General features: G+C 56.7%; 2 protein-coding genes across 3 annotated transcripts; both read right to left on the bottom strand.

The window, feature by feature from the left end:
* Positions 1 to 101: 101 nt before the first annotated feature.
* NECAP2 (NECAP endocytosis associated 2) lies at positions 102 to 4,409 on the bottom strand. The gene is made up of 8 exons (XM_086764649.1): positions 4,275 to 4,409; positions 3,480 to 3,580; positions 3,280 to 3,384; positions 2,723 to 2,804; positions 2,083 to 2,191; positions 1,525 to 1,696; positions 1,288 to 1,372; positions 102 to 918 (listed from the first exon to the last, which is right to left on the bottom strand). Exons 1-8 carry the CDS (start codon positions 4,382 to 4,384, stop codon positions 870 to 872), a joined length of 813 nt encoding a protein of 270 aa, XP_086620775.1. The 5' UTR covers positions 4,385 to 4,409; the 3' UTR covers positions 102 to 869.
* Positions 4,410 to 5,210: 801 nt separating this feature from the next.
* On the bottom strand, positions 5,211 to 18,747 carry SZRD1 (SUZ RNA binding domain containing 1). Of its 2 annotated transcripts, none has more exons than XM_086764593.1 (4): positions 18,632 to 18,747; positions 9,246 to 9,295; positions 8,005 to 8,259; positions 5,211 to 7,436 (listed from the first exon to the last, which is right to left on the bottom strand). In XM_086764593.1, exons 1-4 carry the CDS (start codon positions 18,680 to 18,682, stop codon positions 7,334 to 7,336), a joined length of 459 nt encoding a protein of 152 aa, XP_086620719.1. In that variant the 5' UTR covers positions 18,683 to 18,747; the 3' UTR covers positions 5,211 to 7,333. The 2 variants fall into 2 exon arrangements, with proteins under 2 accessions (XP_086620719.1, XP_086620720.1); XM_086764594.1 differs by having other exon boundaries at positions 8,005 to 8,256.
* Between the last annotated feature and the right edge of the window lie 2,321 nt (positions 18,748 to 21,068).

Here is a 21,068-nt window from a genome sequence, read left to right as displayed (position 1 = left end):
AGCTCTGAAATCAAAATGCTCGTCCATCCAGTTGGAAATGGAAACAATAAAAATGCGAGGCACTGGAAAAAAATAAGCAGGACTTTGTACACCATAAGGCCTTAATATAAATAGGTAAGAAAATATTTATTTGTTTAAAGATAAACAAAGCTCTGTCTAAGAGGCCGACTCCGTTCTGGCCTTCATTGCATCTATCGCTTAATAAAATGTCCGCAGAGAGAAGTAAAAACGTCTTCAGAATAGAGGAGGAAAAAAGAAACAACTTCCAGAGCAAGAACTAAGGAATTCCAGCATCAAAACTCAGCGCTCCAGCTCCCCGCCTCCCGCAGTGCCGAGTTAAGCACTCAAAAAAGAAAAAAAAAATTTTAAAAATCAACAATCGGGGCGATGCTCGGCATCTCGGCAGGGCGTTCATCTGGATTTCACAGGCGAGATGTCTCCAGGAGGACGCTCCCCGCCAAGGGAAGGATTTATCCGGCCCACGTATGCGAAGAGAAAGCAGAGATGTCTCTGAAGAGGCTCCGTCGCACGAACCTTCAGCGAAAGCTACATTAAGTGGGGGAGCGCTGCGAGCAGGAGTCCTCCTGCTCTGAGCACTCACTCGCCCTCGCGTTATTAACGACAGGCGATGGAGCCGACGGCTTGTTTTTGCAGCTGGAAGCCTCAGCGGTTTGCTGCGACCCAGGCAGAAAACAGAAGGCTGCTGGTGCGGAGTGTTTAAGGCACGTTTTTGTTTGCTCTCCGGCAGTTATTTCAGCATTTCAACAGGAGGGGAGGGATTTAAGGGCAGGAGCGGGGTGTCCCGGAGCTCCCACTTTGGTCCTGAAGGAATGACGACGATCCCGGCACTGGGTAGAGTGGACGAGAGGTCAGAACTGAACCCAGCCTGCGTTCGCCTGAGTCTGGTTAGCAGCCGAGCTGGGGAGAGAGAAAAGAAAAAGAAGGGGGGAAAAAAAAAAAAAGTTTTTAGATACTGAAAGGGGCTGCGGCACGTGGGGAGGGAGCCAAGCAGCCGCAAACAGGTCCTGCAGGGTCACCCCAAATCTCTCCCCGCTGTACAGCACAGCGGAGGAACGTGGGACGTGCTGCCGGCGCTGGGAGGAAGAGGAAGGCAGCGCCCACGGATCTACACTGCGCTCAGGGAATCTACAACACGCGCCACAGAGCCGCTTTTAAATCCCAACCGCATGTTTGGGTGGAGCGGTGCCCCCACCCCAGGAGGGGGTTTTGGCAGAACAAGTAGGATTTGGGTCGCCCACGCCCCCCACAAACCCCGCATGGCCTCACCCCGAAGCTTTGGCAAAGTCTCCCCAGATGTCGGTGGCGGCGGCAGAGGGAGCGGCGGCGGGCTGCGGCCAGGACAGGAGGGAGTCTGCTGGCGGCCAGGGAAGTCAGAAAGAGAGAAAAGAAACATCAGGAGTTATTTCCCACTCTTATTCCCAGATTCTCCCCTCTATTTTCCCAACTTTGATGGATAAAACGGAGCTTGAAGAGCTTTACAGTCCTCGCTGCGTGGCCACGGACCTGTGATGGGAGTGCCCGGGAGCTGGGCAGGGGCAGAGAGCGAGGAGGGCCGCTCTCCAGAAGGACAAACTGCAGATTTTCCTCCGGGAGGCGGCGGGAGCAGGCTCAGGCTCCCAGGAACCGCGGGACGTGGCCTGGTGTTCCCCGTTGCTCCTTCTTTTTTCTTCATGTTCTGAAAGAGAGAGAGAAATCTAAGTGGTATCATGTTTAAATCCTGAGCTGGAGCGTGATTCCTCCCAGCCACAGCTCACACGAAGCCAAATTGTTTTCTCCTGGGGAAAAAACCTGCTGTGCCACAGCATCCCGCGGCCGGAGGAGCAGGAGACATCCAACCAAGGATGTTTTTTCTCTGCAAATCCCCACCACAAACCCACAGACCCGATTCTGGCACCAGGAACTGAACACAGCCCCTCTACAAACCACTGCACGTGGCTTCATCGCAAAGGGCTCTGCTCCGGGCTTCCCCCTGCACAGGGATTTCGGGGCGAAGCCGCCGCTTCCTCTTGTGCCACCCCACGGGAAAGGTCGGGAGCGGATTCAGCTGGAAAAGCCCCTCACCGCAATGTTCAGTTTGATGGTTTGCCCCTCCTTGAAGCCCAGATCCAGCTTGGGTCCCTGATGGGGGTTCTCAGCCTGTCTGGCCAGCTCGCTCTGCTGCCTCACCCACCTGCAGGGATTCAATAAGCGGAAAAGGACACGGCAACAGCCAGCCTGAGGCTCTCCTGGATAAATCCTGCTGGAGATCATCCCCTCTGCCTGGCAGCAGCTCTGTAAAGGCGCTGGACGTGATCCGAGACCTTGCCTGCCGGAATGATTCCCAGCAGCCACACAGATCCTCCGGCCAGCAGCACGTCCCGTCCTGCCCCAAAGCCCCGCTGTCCACCAGGAGCTGGAGGAGCATCCCAGCCCCTCAGGAGCAGCCCCTTACCAGCGGCACGTGAAGAAATGAAAAGGAATTAGGGAATTGGCCCAATTTTGGACTGGGAAGCCCAGTTTGGGAGCCTGCGGGGAAATGTTTGAGAGAGGGAGAGCTGCCCACACAAGGGTTGTGCAGAGAAACAGGCGTTTCCAGCTCTTGACACCACGCTTGCCCGCTCAAGTGCGACAGGAGCTCACAACTTGCTCTCCCCCACTGTTTCTGGTGGTCACCCACAAAAAAAGTCAGGCCGAGAGGACGCAGGGAGAGGCACAAACTCACTTAAAATGGTCTTGGAGAGCCACATTGAAGTCGAAAGCATCCCCTCGGTCCACAAAGCCGACCCCGATGAAAGCTCGGCGGCCTGGGGAAGGAGGAAGAGGAAGTGCTGGAGTCACAAAGCACCAGAGGAAGAGGAAGGGGATACCCTGTCCCACACACACCCGTGCCCGCCGCCTCCTCCAGCTGGGGCTGGGACTCCAGAGACCGAGATAAGGGGTTGGAGATAGTTCAGCTTGTTGGCTGCACGTACAAGCTTAGTAAATCCAGCTTTTAAATTAAAACAAAGCAAGTCAAAGCAGAGGCTGGCACCACAGCACCACCCTGCACACACAGGCGTCCTCCCACTAATGCTGAGCAGCAAAATCAAACTTGTTTTTGTTCACAGCGAAGGACAGAGCACGGCTGGTGTGTGGGAGCGAGATAACGCGTCCCTTTCCCAGCGTACGCAGGGAGCGTTAGACCCTGAGAGCAGGAGTCCTTCACAAACAAGAGCAGCGAGGGTTCTGAAGACTTTCCGAGGCGATTCCCCCCACCTGTCCCCGCGTGTCACGACATACCGTTCCCATCTTCGATCCGGATAACAAAATATCTGCTGGAGTCCGTCACGCTCTCCACAGCGATGCCAGGGAACTGCTCCACCGGCGCCTGGGCAAAAAGCTCTCCTGAAAAAGAGAAACGGGAGCAGGTTGATGCCACGGCATAGCGCTTCTGCATTGTCCTCCTCCCCACGCTGAGCCGTTGCCTCCCTCCTCCTTACCCGAGGTCTTGTCCTCCAGCTTAATGAAGGCGATCTTGCCCTTGGCCGTGATCCGCAGCCTGCCACTCCATGCCGGCTGGTCCAGCTGCCACTCTGCAGCTCTGGAGAAAATAAAACAGCGAGCGATGTCTGAGCCACCTCTCACCTCCCAGACAGTGCCACCGACCTCTTAATGCCCCCATAACACATCACGGAGCTCATCTGCTCGACTCCCCTCCTTAGCGGTACTGAAGCAGCGCAAGCGAGAACCCGCTTGTGCCCGTGCTGGCTGCGGAAGGAGGCAGGTTCATCACAACATCGCTCGTTTCACCCCAAACCAGCTGGCCCGCTGCAAAACCAGGCGTCAGGCCCCAGCGGGGACCGGGGAGGAACTGCACAAGAGGTTTCACTTCCCTTTCCACAGGATCTCCGGCTCGAAAGCAGCTTCTCAGAGGCGCCGAGCCGCGTTAGCTACAGCCTGGCTGCATCAGGAACAATTTTTAGGGCAGGCCGAGGGGAGAGGAGCCCCCAGACACACGGGGGGATGGAGACACCCGCCTGGGGGGCAGAGACAGCTCCCGGGGGGCAGGCCTGGCTGCCCCACGGCAAGGTGCAGGCCCTATGCACCTTGTGGGGAAGGGATCCCGACGCCCCGCGGGGAGGGCACCCCACGGGGAGCGGGTAAGGCCCCGACACCCCCCTGACAGGAGGGCCAGACCCCGATGGGCAGGGAGGACCAGACGCCATGTAACCCAAAGCGGGGGCAGGACGCACCCCACGGCGGGGCGAGGCCCACGGGAGAGGGGCAGGCCCCACCTGTAGCCGCGGTTGGAAGCCCGCGGCGGCACCCGGTAGACGTGAACCGCCGGCTTCACGCACAGCACCGCCTCGTACTCCTCCTGCTCCGCCGCCGCCATGGCCGCCATCGCGGCGGAACCCCGCCCGCCGCCCCGATGGTAGCGCCCGCCCCCACGGCACCGCCCCCTGCCCCCGCCGCCACAGCGCCCCCCAGCGCGCCGGAGGCCCCACTGCAGAGCCGGCGTTGGTGGGGGTAACTGGTCCCAGTCGGCTGCCGGAACTGGGAACCAGTGCGCGGTGGTGGGGAGCGGCTGCACAGCGCTGCATAGCTCCCGGCCCCTCTCAGGGCTGGCTGCTGCAGTGCCTTTCCTCCCCACTTAGCAACTCCCAGTTGCTAAAAAATGACGGTTTTTTCCTCATTTCACATTAAAAAAAAATAAAAATAAGAATAAAACCAAGAATTAACAGGTCAGCTCCTGCAGAAGCTGCCAGCACACCCCGACCCCTCTTCGCCTCAGCCAGAGGGACCCCCACAGCCTCTGCCCACCTCCTCCGGCGGTTATCGAGCACAGTGCCTGAGCGGGGAGGCCAGCACATTGCAAAAAAATAAATCAAATAAATTAAATAAAATTAAAACCGCTTCTTTCACCCTCCACAGCGAGAGGCAGCACGGTCACAGCTCACGCCCGGGTTTGGAAACCGCATCTCCCCTCCAAGCACTGCCACTGCCCACCCTCCTTGGGCCACATCTCAGCGAGCCTAAAACCAGGGCGAAACGGCCCCTTTTTGGGGCAACGCCGGCACAGCCTCGGCCGGGCGCTCCCAGCTTTTACCTTCCCGACGGATTTTTAAGGATCTACGCACGCTGGGAGCCTACGCTGCCACCGAAACATCCCTCTTGCAGCAGCCTCTGCGAGAGACAGGGATAAAGGAGAGGAAAAAAAAAAAAAGTCATTAAAAGTTTAAAGACATTTATTTAAAATACAATTTATAAAACGTTTTCTCTTCGGCGCACGTTTTGGGGTGAAAACACACAGTACCGTGTTCAGCCTCCACCTGCCCGGGACGAAGGGGCTTCCCGCAGGAACGCCGCCCAGCCCTGCCCGCGGGCGGGACGCATCCTGGTTACCAGGATGAAGGAGCCGGGAAATTCGGTGCCGGAGATGGAGCTTTTGGTGCCAGAGACAGAGATTCTGATGCCAGAAATGCAGATTTTGGTACCAGAGGAGGCGGCAACTTCGCCACTGGCCAGCTACACCAGGAAGGGGGTGGTTTGGGGTTTTTGGCCGTTAAAAGCTATTATCAGTAATAATTAAGGAAAGGTGCAGTGACGGCGGTTATTGCTGACGTCCGTCTCCCCTCCTGCTCCGCCCCAGGACCCATCCTGACCAGCAGCCCGCGGTGCGGGGATGGACGTAAGACCCCCCCCCCAGAAAAAATGCTGGCAGTTGAGGATGCCCTGGGGGACGCCTGCCCACCCGTCCCCACCATCCTCAGTGCTTTAATCAGCTTTCATCAGCTAATTAACGCTCCAGCGGATTCTTGTTATACACAGGTAGTTTTATTTTACCAGTATTTTTTTAAGCGGTATTTCCATACAGGTCTTTTTCTACAGTCGCTTCCCTTCGGGTCGAAGACACGATTTCCTCGTTTACCCTTGAGCCTACTGAGCACAAAGCAGCAGGGAAGGCTGCACCCGTATGGACGAACCCGCCGACAACCAGAACTCATTTCCTAGGTACCGTCCGAGGAGAGCGTTTAGTGTTCATCCAGTCCCTCGACATAAAGGTAGGGCAGCTTCACCCAGGGGGGAACATCGGTCTTCCGCATCTCCGTGTCCTCTTCCCGGCACCTGGAGGTGGAAAACCTCTTTGCTGAAGCCTTGCGGGGAGCCAGCTGTCGCCAGGGAGAGGCGGGGAGCCACCCAGGCTTTATCCAACGCCGCTTTTGTTCCCGACATCCGTGATTTCCAGAGGCAAACGCGTCTCGTACCGTTGCCGAGAGGTCAACCGGAGCCTTCGCCCCCTCGGTACGTCACCGGGGTTGGGACCCTCAGGACGTCCCGCTCCCCGTCGTTACACGGCCGCTTGACGAGCGCGGGCCCTACGGAGCGGGGCTCCTCCCCACGTATTTATTTCGCAGACCGGAGCAGTGCCGACTATTCTCCTCCTCGCACCAGAGCCCTAATCCTGCGCCATCCGTCTCTCTCTGCCGCAGATGGCGGGCAGGCAGCAGGCATTCTCCACGAGATCCGTCCGCACTCCCTTCTCCCCAAATACAAAAAGAAAAAAAAAAAAAAAAAAGAAAAAAAAAAAAGATGTATTTGAAGCTTTTCCTCAAAGCCAGCAGAAATACAGCCCAAGCTTTAACAGGTGCAAGACGTAAACTAGGTTGTCGGACTCCACCGGCTCCCACGGTGGTCGGAAAGGCCGTTTATCCAGAGTCCGCTTCCACGCGCTTGGTGGCGGCAGAAACAGAAGATGAGAAGCAGGAGCTTGCCAAACCCGAGCCATTAGAAGTCAGAGAAGTCCACCGAAAACTCCGTTTCGAGCAGTTATCTACCCCTCTCGATTAAAACAAAAAGGTAAAACCCTTCCCAGCACTCCACTGATCCGATACACAGAAAACAGAAAACAAATAAAAATAAGAGATCCTTTGAAACAGAACTTGCTCTTAGAGTGATGAGGACAACACGCGCGTCTGGGGAGCTTCCCTTTTTTTTCCGTCAAATCCCAGGTAAGGAGTACAACAAACGTTATTGCTGGCGCTAGCTCCAACCCAAGTGGCACAACACACGACCCCCTGCGCCCGTCCGAGTCCTCCGGATCCCCCTCCCCGCGTCGGCCCCTTCCTTTCCCGGCGATTCGGGGACGGCCCGTCTCGGCTCGCCGGTCACAGTGGGTGGGAGAGGGGAGGTCACAGTGCGTGGGGCTGAAGGTCACAGTGGGCAGAGCAAAGGGGATCACAGTGCAAACAAACCAGGGAGTTCCCTTTGCTCAAGTCCGTCTGTCCGTCACGGCGGCGCGGCCCGTGGCGGCGGACCCTGCCTTCCGCAGCAGCATCTCTCGCCCCGCGTTTTATCTGCGCTGTTTGAAGCCCTGTGAGCCGTCGGGACCCAGGGGCTGCCTGATCACATTGTTGGGCTGCCTGCTGTCTTCCGGCTGGGAGATCCTCGGCGGCCTGCAAGGAGAAAGGGGATCAGAGCGGGAGGGAACACCACCGCGGCAATGCCACTGAGACGGCACAGTCGTCACGTGTTGCTCCCCAGGACAGGGAACACGCCCAGAAAAATCGAACTAGAACTTTCCAGAGAGCAGCCGAGACCCACGCTGCAAATAAAACAGCGAGCGCGGTGCCTTCAAATACCCCGAGTTCTTTTAAGCGCGCTTACGCTCGGCTCTCCCGCCCATGGGCGGCAGCTCCCTTCAGTCCAAACTCTCACAGACAAGGACACGTCCCGCCCTGATGACTGCTCGCCGCGCTCCTCGGTACTCCCAGCGCGCTCTTCCAAGGGCCTGAAGCACCCTTCACAGCCTTGTCAGGCACCTGCGCTTCCCTTAGCTCCCACGCATTTGGGATTTATGACACCCTGCTTGCTAACAAAGCCCTCCTTCCTCCTCACCGGCCTCCCTTTATTCTCCGAAGAGCTTGTCCTCCTCCTCCGGATGGGACGGCATTCGCGAGGAGCACGCACAGCGATGCCGCGGCTTGAAAAGCCGCTCTCACCTAAACAAATCGGGTTTCTCACCTATCTAGAATGGGTTTCTCCTGCTCTTCTTCCGGGCTCGCGCTGCCCAATATTCGTTTCCTGGCTTCCGCGTACTCCGCCTCCCGCTGCGCCAAGGATTTCACGGGGAAGGCTGGCCTGCTGGCGGAGTTGGGATTGCTGAGCACGCCGTTGGTCGTCGGCCTCTTCAAGATGCGGATCTGCGGGGGAGGGCCTGTGGGAAGGCTGTCGTCCTGAATCACGATCGGCACTTTAGGAGGAGATTTTGACTTTCTACTGTTTAAAAGAAAAAAAAACCAAACAAACAAAAAAACAAACAACATTTGGTTGGTACTTGTTTTTTCTGCATGCTTTCGCTCTGCGTGTGAATTCCTCCCAGTCAGATGTCATTCCCGTGATTAAGAGGCAGCCTGTAGTAATTAAAGACCTCGTTATATCTGCAACCCTAAAGTAGAGCGGCAGGCAGGTTTGCGGGAGGTTAGCTCAGTGAGAAACCCAGGCCCTGCTGCGTTCGACACCTTTACGCTCCACTGAAGGAAAGGGAAGCGGACGCTGGGCGAGAGTTTCAGCGCTCCTGTTCGAAGGTATCGGTACGAGCACCTCGATTCCACTCCCTGCACGGACTTTTGGGGCTCCTTGCGCCATTGCACTTCTCAGAGCCAGCCCTGGGCCCCATCCCATGATCTGATATTTGTTTTATGATCCCTTCTCTGAGCAGAACTCCTAGAGACGTAATACCACGACTCTCTAAGCGGCCTACTGAGAATCAAAAGGGACAAAAACCAGTAACAAAGGACGTGTCAGAAGTGATTAGAAATATTTCTGCTAGAAGACAAGGCACACACACCCCCGCCCCAACCCAAGTAAGCAGGAAAAGAAAATCTTACTGACGCACGACACGGGAAGCCAGTTCAGGGCCACGGGCTGGGATTACCTGACTCACCCAGTTCTTCCTCTGAGTGGCTTTTTCTTAAATGGCTTCCCCGTAGCTGTAGCTACATCCAGTCTGGAAGACCCGGCTCTGAAATAAAATCACTCTCAAGAAGCTTTCCGCTTGCCTGCTGTGGACCCAAAGGGCCACAGAGTGGCACCATTACAGAGGTTCCCTATTTCTGAACTCGAACCCAGCGCGCTCTGCTCAGCTTGAAGCTGTTTCCCCACTGTTCCCACTCCCGGGGCCTTCGGATGTCCAGCGGCACCTCAGGAAATTAAGTTTTTGGTTTGTTGTTTTTTTTTTTTTCCAAACCACACAGCATCCTTACCTTTCCTTCTGCGTGATCTTCAGCTTCTTTTCCAACCGTCTGTCTATTTCCTACAAAAGAAGGAAATAAAAATAAAAACCTGAAGGCTCGTCCAGGAGATCGGAGGCTGAGCCTGTCCGCGCACGCATTTAGTGTCACTCTTCCGCACAGCGATACCACGAAGGGCGCAGAGAGCGCGTGTGTGTCCATCTGCGGGCGATTTGCAGATCAAGAGGCAGAGATGAGCCAAGCCACCACGTCTGTTCTACCACAACCATTAATCCACCTACAGCAGGCCGTGGATTTTGCGTATCGCCGTGGAAGGGCAGCCACGAGGCGCTCATCTTTCACGGTAAGGACTTCATCTGGCAAGAAAGCTCTGTTCAGGGTACAGAGCCACAGAAATACACAGCAAGGTATTCCCAGGCGCGAGCAGGAACCGGCGCCAAACCTCTCGGGCAGAGAGGCAGCAGCCGGCCGGGGCGATCCGCAGTCTACAGGCTTGATTTCAGGCAGGCAGCTCAGCCCCGGAGCCCGCAGCCATTTGGAGGACTAGCCGGCAGGGCCGCATTCCTGCTGCTTGCTGCAATAATCCTCCTTCACAAAAAAGTCCCTGCCCTGCCCGATATGCACCCCAGGACTCGCCAGAACAGAGCCTTCTCGTGCTTCTCCTTCCCTCTGCAGAGTCATCCATCGGCGGAAAGGCGTATTAATCACCCCCCGAGTGCCGACAGAGCGTGGCTTGAAGCGCGTCAACTTCTGCCCAGGGCTCGCGCCTACCTTCGCAAAGGTGTTTGTGTTTGCAATCACAGCAATTACGCAGAGAAACTTTGCTAAACGGAAAAATAAAGGTAGCTTTCAGTCCCAGCCTTCCCCAGTCTTGCTGATACCTTTAGAGCCTCACGACTGCTGATGCTATTAAAAGAGCCTCCAAAACAGTGATGTGTTTCATTTAATCATCAATGAAGAGGGAAAAAAAATAAAAACCCCACTACCTGAGAGCGTCCCAGTTTCACCAGCCAGTAACTGGCAATACTGGAGGAAATTCCAAGCTTCTGGCAGGATGCAGCTGCTCTGCTTTCCAGGCTGGTTTGCTTAACTTACGCCGAAAGCTCGCTGACAGCAGAGCCTACCCTGCTGTCAAAAACCGCAGCAGGCGCAACCCGGTGAAGGAACTGGTTTGCACAGCAGTTCCCCAATGACCCAGTAAGCAGGGAACGAACACAAGTCTCTACAGGATGCCAAACCGCAGCGTTTGCTCTTGGTCAGGCAGCTACCCCGGCCAACAGCCCATGGCAGCCTCTGTCTCGAAGGGAATCGTTATGAACCATTTGGGGAGGATAAACAGCGGGTGGGAGGGCGAATTTTCTACCAAACTCTGTACTGGGAGGCGATTTGTAAGGACAAAAATCAGCCAGGAGCTTCACGTGGCATTGAGCTGAAGGCGAGGTCACAGCTGAGTCTCCCACAGAGGGCAAACACTCCTAAAGTTTCCGTCAAGAGGACTGGGAGGAAAATCCCATCCAGCGCTGCTCAGGAGGACGGAGAAAAATGCGCACCAGTTGCCTCCTGTCCGTAAAGACGGAGGAACAGGCAGGCAGGAAACAGACATCCCGGCAAGGATGGAGATGATGCGGAGCGGCTGGCGACAAACAATGAAAGTCAAATGAATGGGAAGGGGTTAGCTCATCTGCCCGCACCACACCAGAAGAGCTGACATCCGGTGGTGGAAGAGGCTTCAGAACACTTTTTCAAACCCAAATAGTTACCTGCGCCTCCCCAGGGCCTCCTGGAAGCCAGGGACTGGAAGGAAACTTCCTTCAATAGCCCTTATTAAATCCTGCAGCGCGTGGGGCAGAGGGACGAGAGGAAGACGGGGTGGAGAGGTGGGGAAAGTACGCTGAAAAGCGCCTCACGTCATTTTACTTCACACTCGGCGCTGCGCAGCAACTGCGGAGCCAGCCGTGAGTCAGAACCGCAGCGCTGAGCCACCCAGCTCGGGCAGACGGGCTCGACGGCCCGCAGCGAGGACTGCGGGGCACAGAAGTAGGACAAGCCATACAGTAGCCACGAGGAAGGCTCCGTTCTGCTCTCTCCTCTTTCCTTACTGGCAGAGGCTGTGACAAAAGCCACCTCGCTACATTCCTGGCGGCTTCGCGGGTCAGTCCTGGGGCTAAAGTCGCAGTCTGTACATCGGACAACGAGATCCTGTCATTGCGAAGTTTCGGTTCGACCTCAGCATCTGAAAAACACTCTGATTAATGCAACCGTCACGCTGACTCCGAGCACGGCTGGACAGCTCTTCACGCCCTCACACGCGCTGGACTTCCTCTGACTGCATCCTCTGCTGCCAGAACCTGAAGCTTCCCCTACCAGAAAAACAACCAACCCACCCAGCTCTTTAATTTGCTCAGCACATGCAAATTCACTCAAAGGAGCCCTTCAAACCCTGCCATCGTGACACCTCTCCCCAAACGAGTCCTTTACAGCCTCAGTTTCACTCCCTCCTACTCCTGCGCAGACCATTTCTTGCAAAATACTCGGTATTTTCACCTCTCATCGCTCTGTAATTGCCAGCGGTCGCTAAGCGAACGCGTGCGGTCCTGGTTCAGATGCCACTGCACGCAGGCTCGACAGCTGCTCTGCGCGTGGGGAGCTCCTCACTGAGGGGCAAAGCAACGGGCAGCTAAAATATCCCCTAAGCTGTAACATCAGCCGCTGTTAGAACCACTATGTACTCCGCAAAGCACGAGGCTTCTTCCACACGTAGAAACGCTTGGCAGAACAATACAAAACAATCCTCCCCACCGAACAGACACGCATCGCTCTCACACCACCCAAACAACTGTTAGGCTGACACGATCCTTGCAATTCCCAGTGCTGCTCAGGGGATTCCAGCTGCCTCCAGACTGTCACTGAGCTCTCAGGGAGAAAAAGCCTCCCTTTGTGTCCAAAGTGGGTGGCTGGTGTAAAAAATCAGCTCCCCACCTCACGCACACCTCGATGTGCTAGAATTTGTTGTGTTTTCTTTTAAACGACCCTGTCTTTTCGCAGCAGAAGCCCCAGCACTGCCAACTCTCGGTGTTTAACACTACTAGGGTTGGACCTGTAGGTATGGAAGCGTTTGAACACGGAGCGTGCTGCCAATTCAAATGGGCAGCCCTTAATCGCCCTGCAAAAACAACCCAAGACATTAGCAGCCTTGCGCAGGTCGTGGCGGGGATCACACTGCGTGAATTTACGAGCTTGAGAGGCAGAAACACCTTGACGTGGCTTATTCTTAATAAGATAAATAAAAAAAAAAATCTGCTGCTGCTCTGCATGGATCTATTGGTCTGCTGATGTCACTCTCTCTCCACTGCTATGTCACATTGTCACCGAGCTGTGTGGGTAATGAGATAAAATTAGGACCTGACTTACAGGGCGAGTGCCAGAAGCGCGGGCTCGCCGCGGGGCAATCAGACTTGGCGTCCTAGGGGGTGATCACGCTGCACCTACCCAGTAGCCGGGCAGGTCGCACCGATCAAAAACCAATTATTAATCTTCTTAGGAGGCTGTCCTAGCTTTCCTTTCGCAAACAAACCTATTTATATAACCAAGGAACTAAGCCTCATTCACACCCCCTCCAAAACACCCTCCCCAAAGATTAGTGAAGAATCCCAGCAAACTATTTTTAGTGTTATTATGTCTAGATACCGAAAGGAACCCAAACAAACACGAAGAAGACACTGTTCTCTGACATTTAAGCAGAATTTGTAGAGGAGGACGTAATGGAAACTGAACTCCAGCCCCATCACAGCCATCCCTCCCACCCCTTAACCCTGAGGAAACAGCAATACGCGGAAGGATCGATAAAATACCTCGTGGAAAGCAATTAAGCTGCTCAGACACACACCCGCCGCTGAGATCCCAGCCTCCTACAGCCCATCACCCTACATGAGCGCCCCACCACCGCAGCTGCTGATTTTGGGACACTATTGGCGAGCTGGAGACAGATGCCAGCAAAGGCTCTCTAAAGAGACAAAACAACAGCAGCTCCAGCTCTGCTGATACCAGGGAAGGAAAACAAGATAACTGCTGGCTGGTTTTTATTTCAAGTTCCAAGAGTAACGACTGAATGTCGGAGGCAGGCAGAGACTTGGGCTTCCCATAACTGCGCTGGGAGGATATTTTCCCCCTTCACCTCCAAAATGCAGTTACTGAGCAGAAATGGAGAGGAGAGACCTGCCAGAGCGCAGAACAGGCCCCAGTAAAGGCAGCTGTGCGAGCCCGGATGTTTGATAACATTGCAAATACGCAGCTCTGGAAAACCATTAACCACACTCTGAGGTACCTACTGGAGATCACCCCTGAACACAGCCTTTCACCCTCGCTCGCTCAAGTAACGCGGACAATCAAACCTAGGCAGGGGGAATTCGGGCGAGACTCGCATCCTCCCACGCCAGCGCTAACAACAAAGCCTCCTCTGCTTGTCAACAGCACCGCCAGGCACTCTGGCGTTTTCTGAAGGACAGGAGACAAACTTCGAGGCCTGGTTAACGTTCCCTTCTTTAGGAGAAAAATAAGTTTTCACATCTGAGGTGACCCAAGCTGTTCACGGGTACCCAATGACAGCCGCAGGTATCTGCTTCACCGAAATCCCCGCCAAGTAGAGCAGAAGTAGGCAATCCTGCGAGATCTCCAAGCTGACTCATTAGCTGCCTATTTCTTCCCTCTGAAGATAAACTAATACTCTGTTAATTACTGGAACATTCCAAATCCTGAAGCTGTTGGGAATCAGTCTGCTCCATTCGTTAATTCTCCAGATTATACATTAAATCCTGGCAGCGCAGCGTACCCAGGAGAGCCACGGATGTCTCCAAGCTGCGCGGTGCTTGCACCGTCCACAGGTAGAGGATGCTTCTCCGCGGCGCGGACGCTGAGAACAAGAGGGTATACTGAGGGTATTTTTGGGAACGAGCCTGGCAGGTGCCACACGGTATTCCCGGCACGGATATGTTCTAGAGACAGGGAAAGCATTTGGGAGGGCTGCAGCTCCTTCTCCCGCCCTGCCCTTCACAGCTCCTGTGACAGGCAGGTCGCGGAGACGCTCTGCAGAGATCCCGGTTGGGAATACACTGACACCCCTTATCAAGCTAGAAAAAAGAAAAGAGGCTAAAACCTAGCAAAAGGCTTCTAATTTCCAAGTTCTTTCGCAAAGGCATCGCAACGTATCTTAATCCCACAGATGACCTTCCCCTCCCGCACCCACGGCCGGTGCGGGGTCAGCCCGCACGCCCACTGAGGTCTGCAAGAGCAGGCTCGCAAACCAAGATCGCTCCCGAGGGACCCAGGCAGGACTTGCCGCAACACCCCCAAACCACGCTCGCCTCACAGTACGAGGGCGCCTGTTTGTTCCCAACCTGCAAACATCACTTTCTCATCAAATAAACTACCTCTGAGCAACGCGGAGCAGTGGGAACAGAAACTCTCATCTCCCAGTTTCGAGATCTTTTTGGACCAATTACAAACACCCAAAGCAAACTCTCAGTTGAAGTTTTACAAAAATCACTTTGGCCCGTGAAGTCCAGAGTTGTCCTCCCAGCCCTGCCACCAAAAACCAGTGGTTTCCTCCAAGGCACAGCTCCAAAACCGCATTAACCTGTCCTCCGATGGCACAAGCGGTTCGCAGGCCGGAGGTCACAGCGCTACACCGAAACCTTTCCCGTTTAACTGCTCCGTACTTTGATCACGCTCAGCAACTCAAAGCGATACCAGCCACAGCCTCGCTGTGGCCCCGCACAGCCGGTCAACCCGCCGCCTCCGCTGGAGGGCGAAACCCAAGGCAGGCAGCCCCAGCCACTCGCTCGCCAACCAATTTAGAGGCACCAAAAACAAGGTTTTTGCAAACCTCGGGCGAGCAGTCCTCACCGAGCGCGGCGACACAAGCAGCGACAATCCCCGTCCCGCGCGCGAGGGACAAAGTGCAGCCGCCCGCGTTCGGCGGCTCGCGCTGTCCCCAGGCGGCCGGTTATCCGACGAGCTGGGGGAGCTTCTCTTTCTGCAGGCGCTCCGCGAAGCCGGGCGCAGCCTGACCAAGGGCCTCGGGGTCAGTTTTAAGCACCAGCTTAAAAGTTGTGGGCAGCAGCTGGAAAATGTTAAAACACCCTCACAGAGAGATCACCTTTTACTTTTTAAACGGCTTTGGATTGCCAGGCTGATCACGGATTCTGACTGAAATAAGTTACCAATTAATGCAACACTCAAATTCCAGTTAGCGAAGGAATACGCCGATGCAGCTGAAGAGCGCCGACCCAGGGAGCTGATTACCTCGGACATGGGGCTTCCACTCCAGACTGGGAGCCCAGCTTCCCACCTGACGTTTCATCACTGGTTTAACTGCATAAACAGACTTGAGTGTCACAAACAGACCCCCCATCTGTGATTTCCTTCTTCCCTAAAGCCAGCTAGGCCACAAAAGAAAAAAAAAAAAACAAACCAAACAAAAAGCATGCCATGCATTAAGTCACATTAACATTTACTAACCCAAACCTGGTCTTCAAAGCCCAGCTTCGATCCTTACGCGTAATTTAGGCGACTCATTCGCTCTTCACACGCTGGTGTTCCATCCGTAACTCACAGACAAGCAAAACCTCCCCATTCCACGGAGATTTTGAAGATTTAATTAGACAACACAGATCTGGAGGCCCCCCAGAGCTCCGCTGTGCCAGCACGAACGCCGCTGGGCTGCGGGCCTCCCAGGGCGGGTGACGCTGCCGGAGCAGGGGGCTTCCGTTTGGTGTACAGTCACTCGGGGGGCAGCACGTACCCGAGGAGCTGCTCCTTTTCCTGGCAAGCACCGCGTAATTCTGAGGGCACAGAAAACTAACAGACAAACAGAAGCCACATTAAAGACCAAAAAAAAAAAAAAGCTTGAGGATCTGTTTTACGGCCACAGCATCTCTGGTGAGCCTGAAACGGCCTCTTCCTGAGAATCTTTAAGAGCTAGAGCAGAAGGTGACAGCCTAACACCAAAAACTACACCCACAAAAAAGGGCCAGCACTAGAAATCTGAGGCACTTTCTGTCCTAGGGAACATCCTCTGGGTGGAGTATTGAAAAATTACACACCAAGAAGCAGGCAGCGTATCTCACAAGGGCACCACAAATCTGCTGCTGCATCTCTGCTGTTCCTCAGAGATGTCCTGAAGGGTCTAAAAAAACATTACAGCTTGGGTTCTCAACTGCACAAAGTATTAGGGCAAGATCACGTGTTTCAAGCTGCTCCTTGGTGTTTCTTACGCTTTATTGCATATTCTCCTTGAGTGCTGACCACAGCTTTACACTGAGATCCACCTCCTGCCTCCTCAGACTCACACCCAATAAGATCCAGGCAGAAGAAAATAAAGGGAACTTCTTAAGACAAAACCAACCCCGCGTCCCGCAATGGGCCAGGCCAGCTCACACACTCCTCCTGCGCACGATGTTTCCTCTCGCACCTCCAACGCGAAGCCCGTCTCCTCGGGGCAGCTCCCAGGCTCCGCTGCCCGACGACCGCAGCGGGGTTTCGGGGGCAGAGAAGACCAGGCATGCCCAAAATCTGCCAAGCAGTGCGACGGCCACACGGCCTGCTCTACAGTAGAGCTTCTTCCTGCCCTCTCTTCCTCTTTTCTCGGCCTGCCTGCCTCCGGCAGCTCTGATTGCTGGGGCGGCACAGACGGCCTGCACCCCCTGATCGCACCAGCATCCGTTCAAACCACGAAAAGCGAGGCTGGGCTCCCCTCCGCTCCATCCCGCTTCGCTTCTCGCTTCCTGCGGCCACCAGCAGCAGCAGAGGGTCTCCTTCCTGCTGGGCAGGGTTTGAAAGCGACCTTTCTAAACCACGAGGGATGCCAGAAGGCAGCTCTGTCTCTTCTTGGAGGAGCTCCTGCTGCAGACAGCTCGCTTTTCTCCTCGGTCCAACTTTTGCAGCCATCCAAAGCCCCAACAACTGCAAAAGCAGCTGCAAGCGCGGTGGCTCAAGACATCTCTCTGCTCAGCAGCACAAGCAGCGCTGAGTTTACAAACACAAATTCTCAGCAGTTTGGGCTGGAAAAGGATACAGGAAAGGACAGGTGACAGAGATTTTTTTTCCTTCTAAGGGCTTTAAAAGAACGCCCAAAAGGTAGGAGCTGAAAGGACAAAGAGGAAAGACAAGCAAGGCTGGGCTTTGAGCAGCCCTACAATTTTAAACCATTACTCAAGGCCGCAGCTATCATCAGCTCCCAAGACACAAACTATGTCCCTTCATGGAACGATTTAACGAGCGCCGGGATTAACTCTGCCGCCCGGCTTCCGATGACTCCTCATGGCGTTGGCAAGAGGAGAGGGCGAGGGCTGCGCCTGTGCTGCCAGCCTGCCGCTGGCAGCCCTCAGGCCGCTTGGCGAGGGCATTGAGTTACAGGCTCAATGCTGAGCTATTTTGCTCCCCTCTTTCTGGCCAGCCGTAACCCAATCTCCCGACCAGAATCAAATTCGCTCTTCTCACCAAGTCATTGTTACGAAGCCCTTCTGCCCTCTCTTCGTTAACGAGCCCACTGAACTTATTAAAACCGGCGTTTGCCTGGCAGAGATGGTTTCCTTTCTCTCGTTGTGCTGCTTGAATACCCTGCAGATCACCCGCCCACACTCCTGCTAAAATAATGATTTTATTTTGCAAACACAACAGGCAGAAGTGCTTCAGAGTCTCTCAGCACGGGAGATGCGATGAAAACTTCAGCTACTGAGCCGGCTACTAAAAGCAGGCGAGAACTTCAGCTACCACACGGGAAGCTGCACTGGGCCGCGCCAAGGCTCCCCACGTTTGGTCCTAACGAAGGAGCACGTCCATTCTGAGTAGGGGGGGAGAAAGGGCTGTCGATGGGAACCCCAGTTCCCCAAGCGACGCAGCCCACCCGCCTCTCCCCAGAAGCCCTGGGAGGGCTAATGTAACGCTGAGGCGGCACATTTTGTCAGAACCTCGTCACAGAGGGAGAACGTTACCCGCCATCCCCTCAGCACCTACCGCATGCTCCCCAGCAGCAGCAGCTTTGTTCCAGGCCCGGCTGTGACCCGCACTGAGCAGCCGCCGCCCCGCGCGCAGCCCCGCAGGGCCGGGGGGGGGAGAGGAGGGGGTCTGGAGAACGAGTAGAAAATGAGGGCGGAAAGACGGGCAGGGAGCGGCTCCCGGCGGCAGCCCGGCATCAGGGGACGGAGAGGAGGCGCGCAGGAGGGGCTGGGGCCGGGCTGCAGCCCGCCGCGCCGAGTGAGGCCGCGGCCCCTTTAAGAGGCCTAGCAGGCGCTCCGGGCCCGCCGCGCCCCACCATCTCCTCAAGCGCTCCCACAGCCACCTCCCTCCCTCGCCTCCGCTTCTCCCGGTCCGCCCGCACCGCCGCAAGCAGCCGCCCTCACCCCGCTGTCGGCCGCCTCCTCCCAGCTCTCAGCGACCTCCTCATCTTCCATTTTAATTCCCCTCCGCCGCCGCCGCCGCCAGCCCGCACCCCGCGCATGCGTGCGCCGCCCGCCGCCCCCCGCGCGCCTGCGCCGCCACCGCCTACCGGCCTGCGCCCCGCGCGCCTGCGCACTGTAGGGAAACGGCGGGAAGGCGCGCATGCGCCGCGCCCCGCCCCGCCGCGGGCGACCACGTGCGGCGGGGCACACTGGCGGCGTGGAGGGGGCGCGGGCGCGCCGCGCCCCCTGGCGGGCGGGAGGACCGGGCAAAGAGGAGGGGTGGGGGCACACGCGTGTGCGTGACGCTTGTGCACTCACGCGTGTGCACTCACGGGGAGCCAGCGCATTACCCAACACCACACGCCAAGCCACAGCAGCGCACGAAGGGTGACGACGGCGTACAGCCCCATGCTCAGACAGCTGGGCGGGTCTGGGGTGCTTTTCCTTAACTCGGGGTTCCCGGCCAAAGCGGCCGCCCCGACTGTACCAAATCCGGTCCATTATCCGCCCTCCTGCGGGCACCGAGGCGCCTGGCGTCCTTCCATCGCCCCTGTTCCTATCTCTTTTCATCCAAACCTTCAGGTGCTCTTAAATCCGAGGGGCAGGAGGGGACAGCTTCAGCTCCAACCTATAAAACCAGCAACGTTTCCCCAAAACACAACTGATTTATTATTTATTTATCTGCTGCCGGGATATTCACCGCACCGACGTATATGAGCTTTGAGCGGTACAAAGGTATCTGGGGTGAGGGTGGCATTTCATTTCGCTCGCGGCAAAGTTAACTGCTCCTTCCAGCACCCTAAAAAAAATCAAACGTTGGGATGGGGAGAGACAGAAACCGCCCTGAAATCCTTACACTTTCCCCCAAAAACGCCACTTGAGAGCTGCAGCTTGCCGGCAGATGGCGACCAGCTTCTTAGAAAAAAAAAATAATAAAGCTCTAACTAATAAAACTCCTGACACGAACACTGCGGTTTGCCCTGGACCCCGCTGCAGCCCCCCAGGGTCCCCCCCTCCTCTGCCAAGCCCCAAAATCTGGGCAGGGAACCGCTGGGCACCCTCGCAGCCAAGTTTGGGGGACTTTTCATCAAAAACGAAGGCGCGGGGCGTACGGTGCTCAGGAGGGGATTTACATCCGGGGATTCCAACTTTTGGGCAACCCAGAGGGGCGGGACACGGCGTCTGGGGCGGCGCAGGGCTCACGGAGTGGCGCGGGCAGGAGGAAAGGGTGCAGCAGCCTCGGGCTGCTCCTACCCATCCTCTGGGATTTTTCCAGAAGGAAACAGGAACCGTGTTTTCAGGCAGGCAGCGCCCGGCACTGTTGGCTCAATCTGCAGCCCGTTCAGCGTCCCGGCGGTGTTATTCCTGGACGTTTCCCTCCATCCCGCCAGTTTTGCCCGTGCTGTAAGAAACGCCATTCCCGGCTACGGCACCCCCGTTTGTGACCGAACGTCCCGCAGAACCGTGCGGGAGCACCGCGGATCTTCTGGGAATGTGACTCAGCACACGCGCACCCAGGTGAACGCTGGGTTACTTACACGCTTACGGACGAGTTCTAAGTCTCCTTTCTAATCCCAGCTCTCCACAAGGCATCTGGGGCATCCGATTCGGTAGAGCACATGTCCGGGATGCTGAGCAGTGACCTCGGCGGCAGACAGCAGAGAAGATGGCGCTGTCTTCCTCTGCCCAGTCCCCGGAGCAATAATGTCACCCCTCAACTCGGCAGCGTGCCCCTGTGCCAAAATGAAGACCAGACGTACGTACCCCCACAGGGAAGGGCTCCGGCAGCACCCAGGGCTCCCTCCCCTCCTCACCACCGCGGTGAAATGGGCACCCGCTGTCCTTCAGGGACGGGAACGGGCCCGTTGGAACGGACCCTGCCGGGCCACCCTCCCCTCATCGCCTGCCCGAGGAGGCGGCCAGGCCTCGGGGGAGAGGCCGCGACACGGCGGGAGTGCGGCGGGCGGCGAGGGGGGCCCTGGCCCTGTGGGCAGGGAGGGTTCCCGGGCCCCAGCCGCGCCTCCCCGGGGGTGTGGCTGAGGAAGGGGAGCCCGGGCAGGGGCGAGGCGTGAGGAGAAGGGCGGCGGGCGAGGCCTGGGCGGCGGGCGGGGAGGGGAGGGAGCCGCCCTGCCACCTTCTCCGCCGAGCCGACCTTCCCAACATGGCGGCCGAGCCCGCCCACCTCTTCCACCATGGCGGGACCTTCCAAACATGGCGGCCTCCTCCCGCCAGAGAGCGGCCTCCGCGCATGCGTGCCCGGCACACCCGACCTTCCCATCATGGCGCGCCTCGCCACGTGACCCTTCCCTCCCGCCTCCCCCCGCCCCTCCGTGGTCATGTGACGCAGGGGCTGGCCGGCACCTGCGCAGTGCGCTCTCCGCCGCGGCCGGGAGCGGCG

This window comes from Chlamydotis macqueenii, chromosome 21, assembly GCF_036417535.1.
Source record: "Chlamydotis macqueenii isolate bChlMac1 chromosome 21, bChlMac1.mat, whole genome shotgun sequence".
Lineage (NCBI taxonomy): Eukaryota > Metazoa > Chordata > Aves > Otidiformes > Otididae > Chlamydotis > Chlamydotis macqueenii.
The sequence above is the reverse complement of the archived record's forward strand: the minus strand, read 5'-3'. Positions and strand labels throughout refer to the sequence as shown.

What these genes read in the sequence shown, in the direction of transcription:
- NECAP2 (XM_086764649.1), bottom strand. Translation starts at nt 4,384, where the DNA reads ATGGCGGCCATGGCGGCGGCGGAGCAGGAGGAGTACGAGGCGGTGCTG. An exon ending in GCTGGAGGACAAGACCTCGG is followed by an intron (nt 3,385 to 3,479) that starts GTAAGGAGGAGG and finishes TCTCTTTTTCAG; the next exon opens with GAGAGCTTTTTGCCCAGGCG. An exon ending in GCTCTCCAAGACCATTTTAA is followed by an intron (nt 2,192 to 2,722) that starts GTGAGTTTGTGC and finishes GAATCCCTGCAG; the next exon opens with GTGGGTGAGGCAGCAGAGCG.
- SZRD1 (XM_086764593.1), bottom strand. Translation starts at nt 18,682, where the DNA reads ATGGAAGATGAGGAGGTCGCTGAGAGCTGGGAGGAGGCGGCCGACAGC. An exon ending in AGGAGGCGGCCGACAGCGGG is followed by an intron (nt 9,296 to 18,631) that starts GTGAGGGCGGCT and finishes CTTCTTTTGTAG; the next exon opens with GAAATAGACAGACGGTTGGA. An exon ending in AAGATCACGCAGAAGGAAAG is followed by an intron (nt 8,260 to 9,245) that starts GTAAGGATGCTG and finishes TCTTTTAAACAG; the next exon opens with TAGAAAGTCAAAATCTCCTC.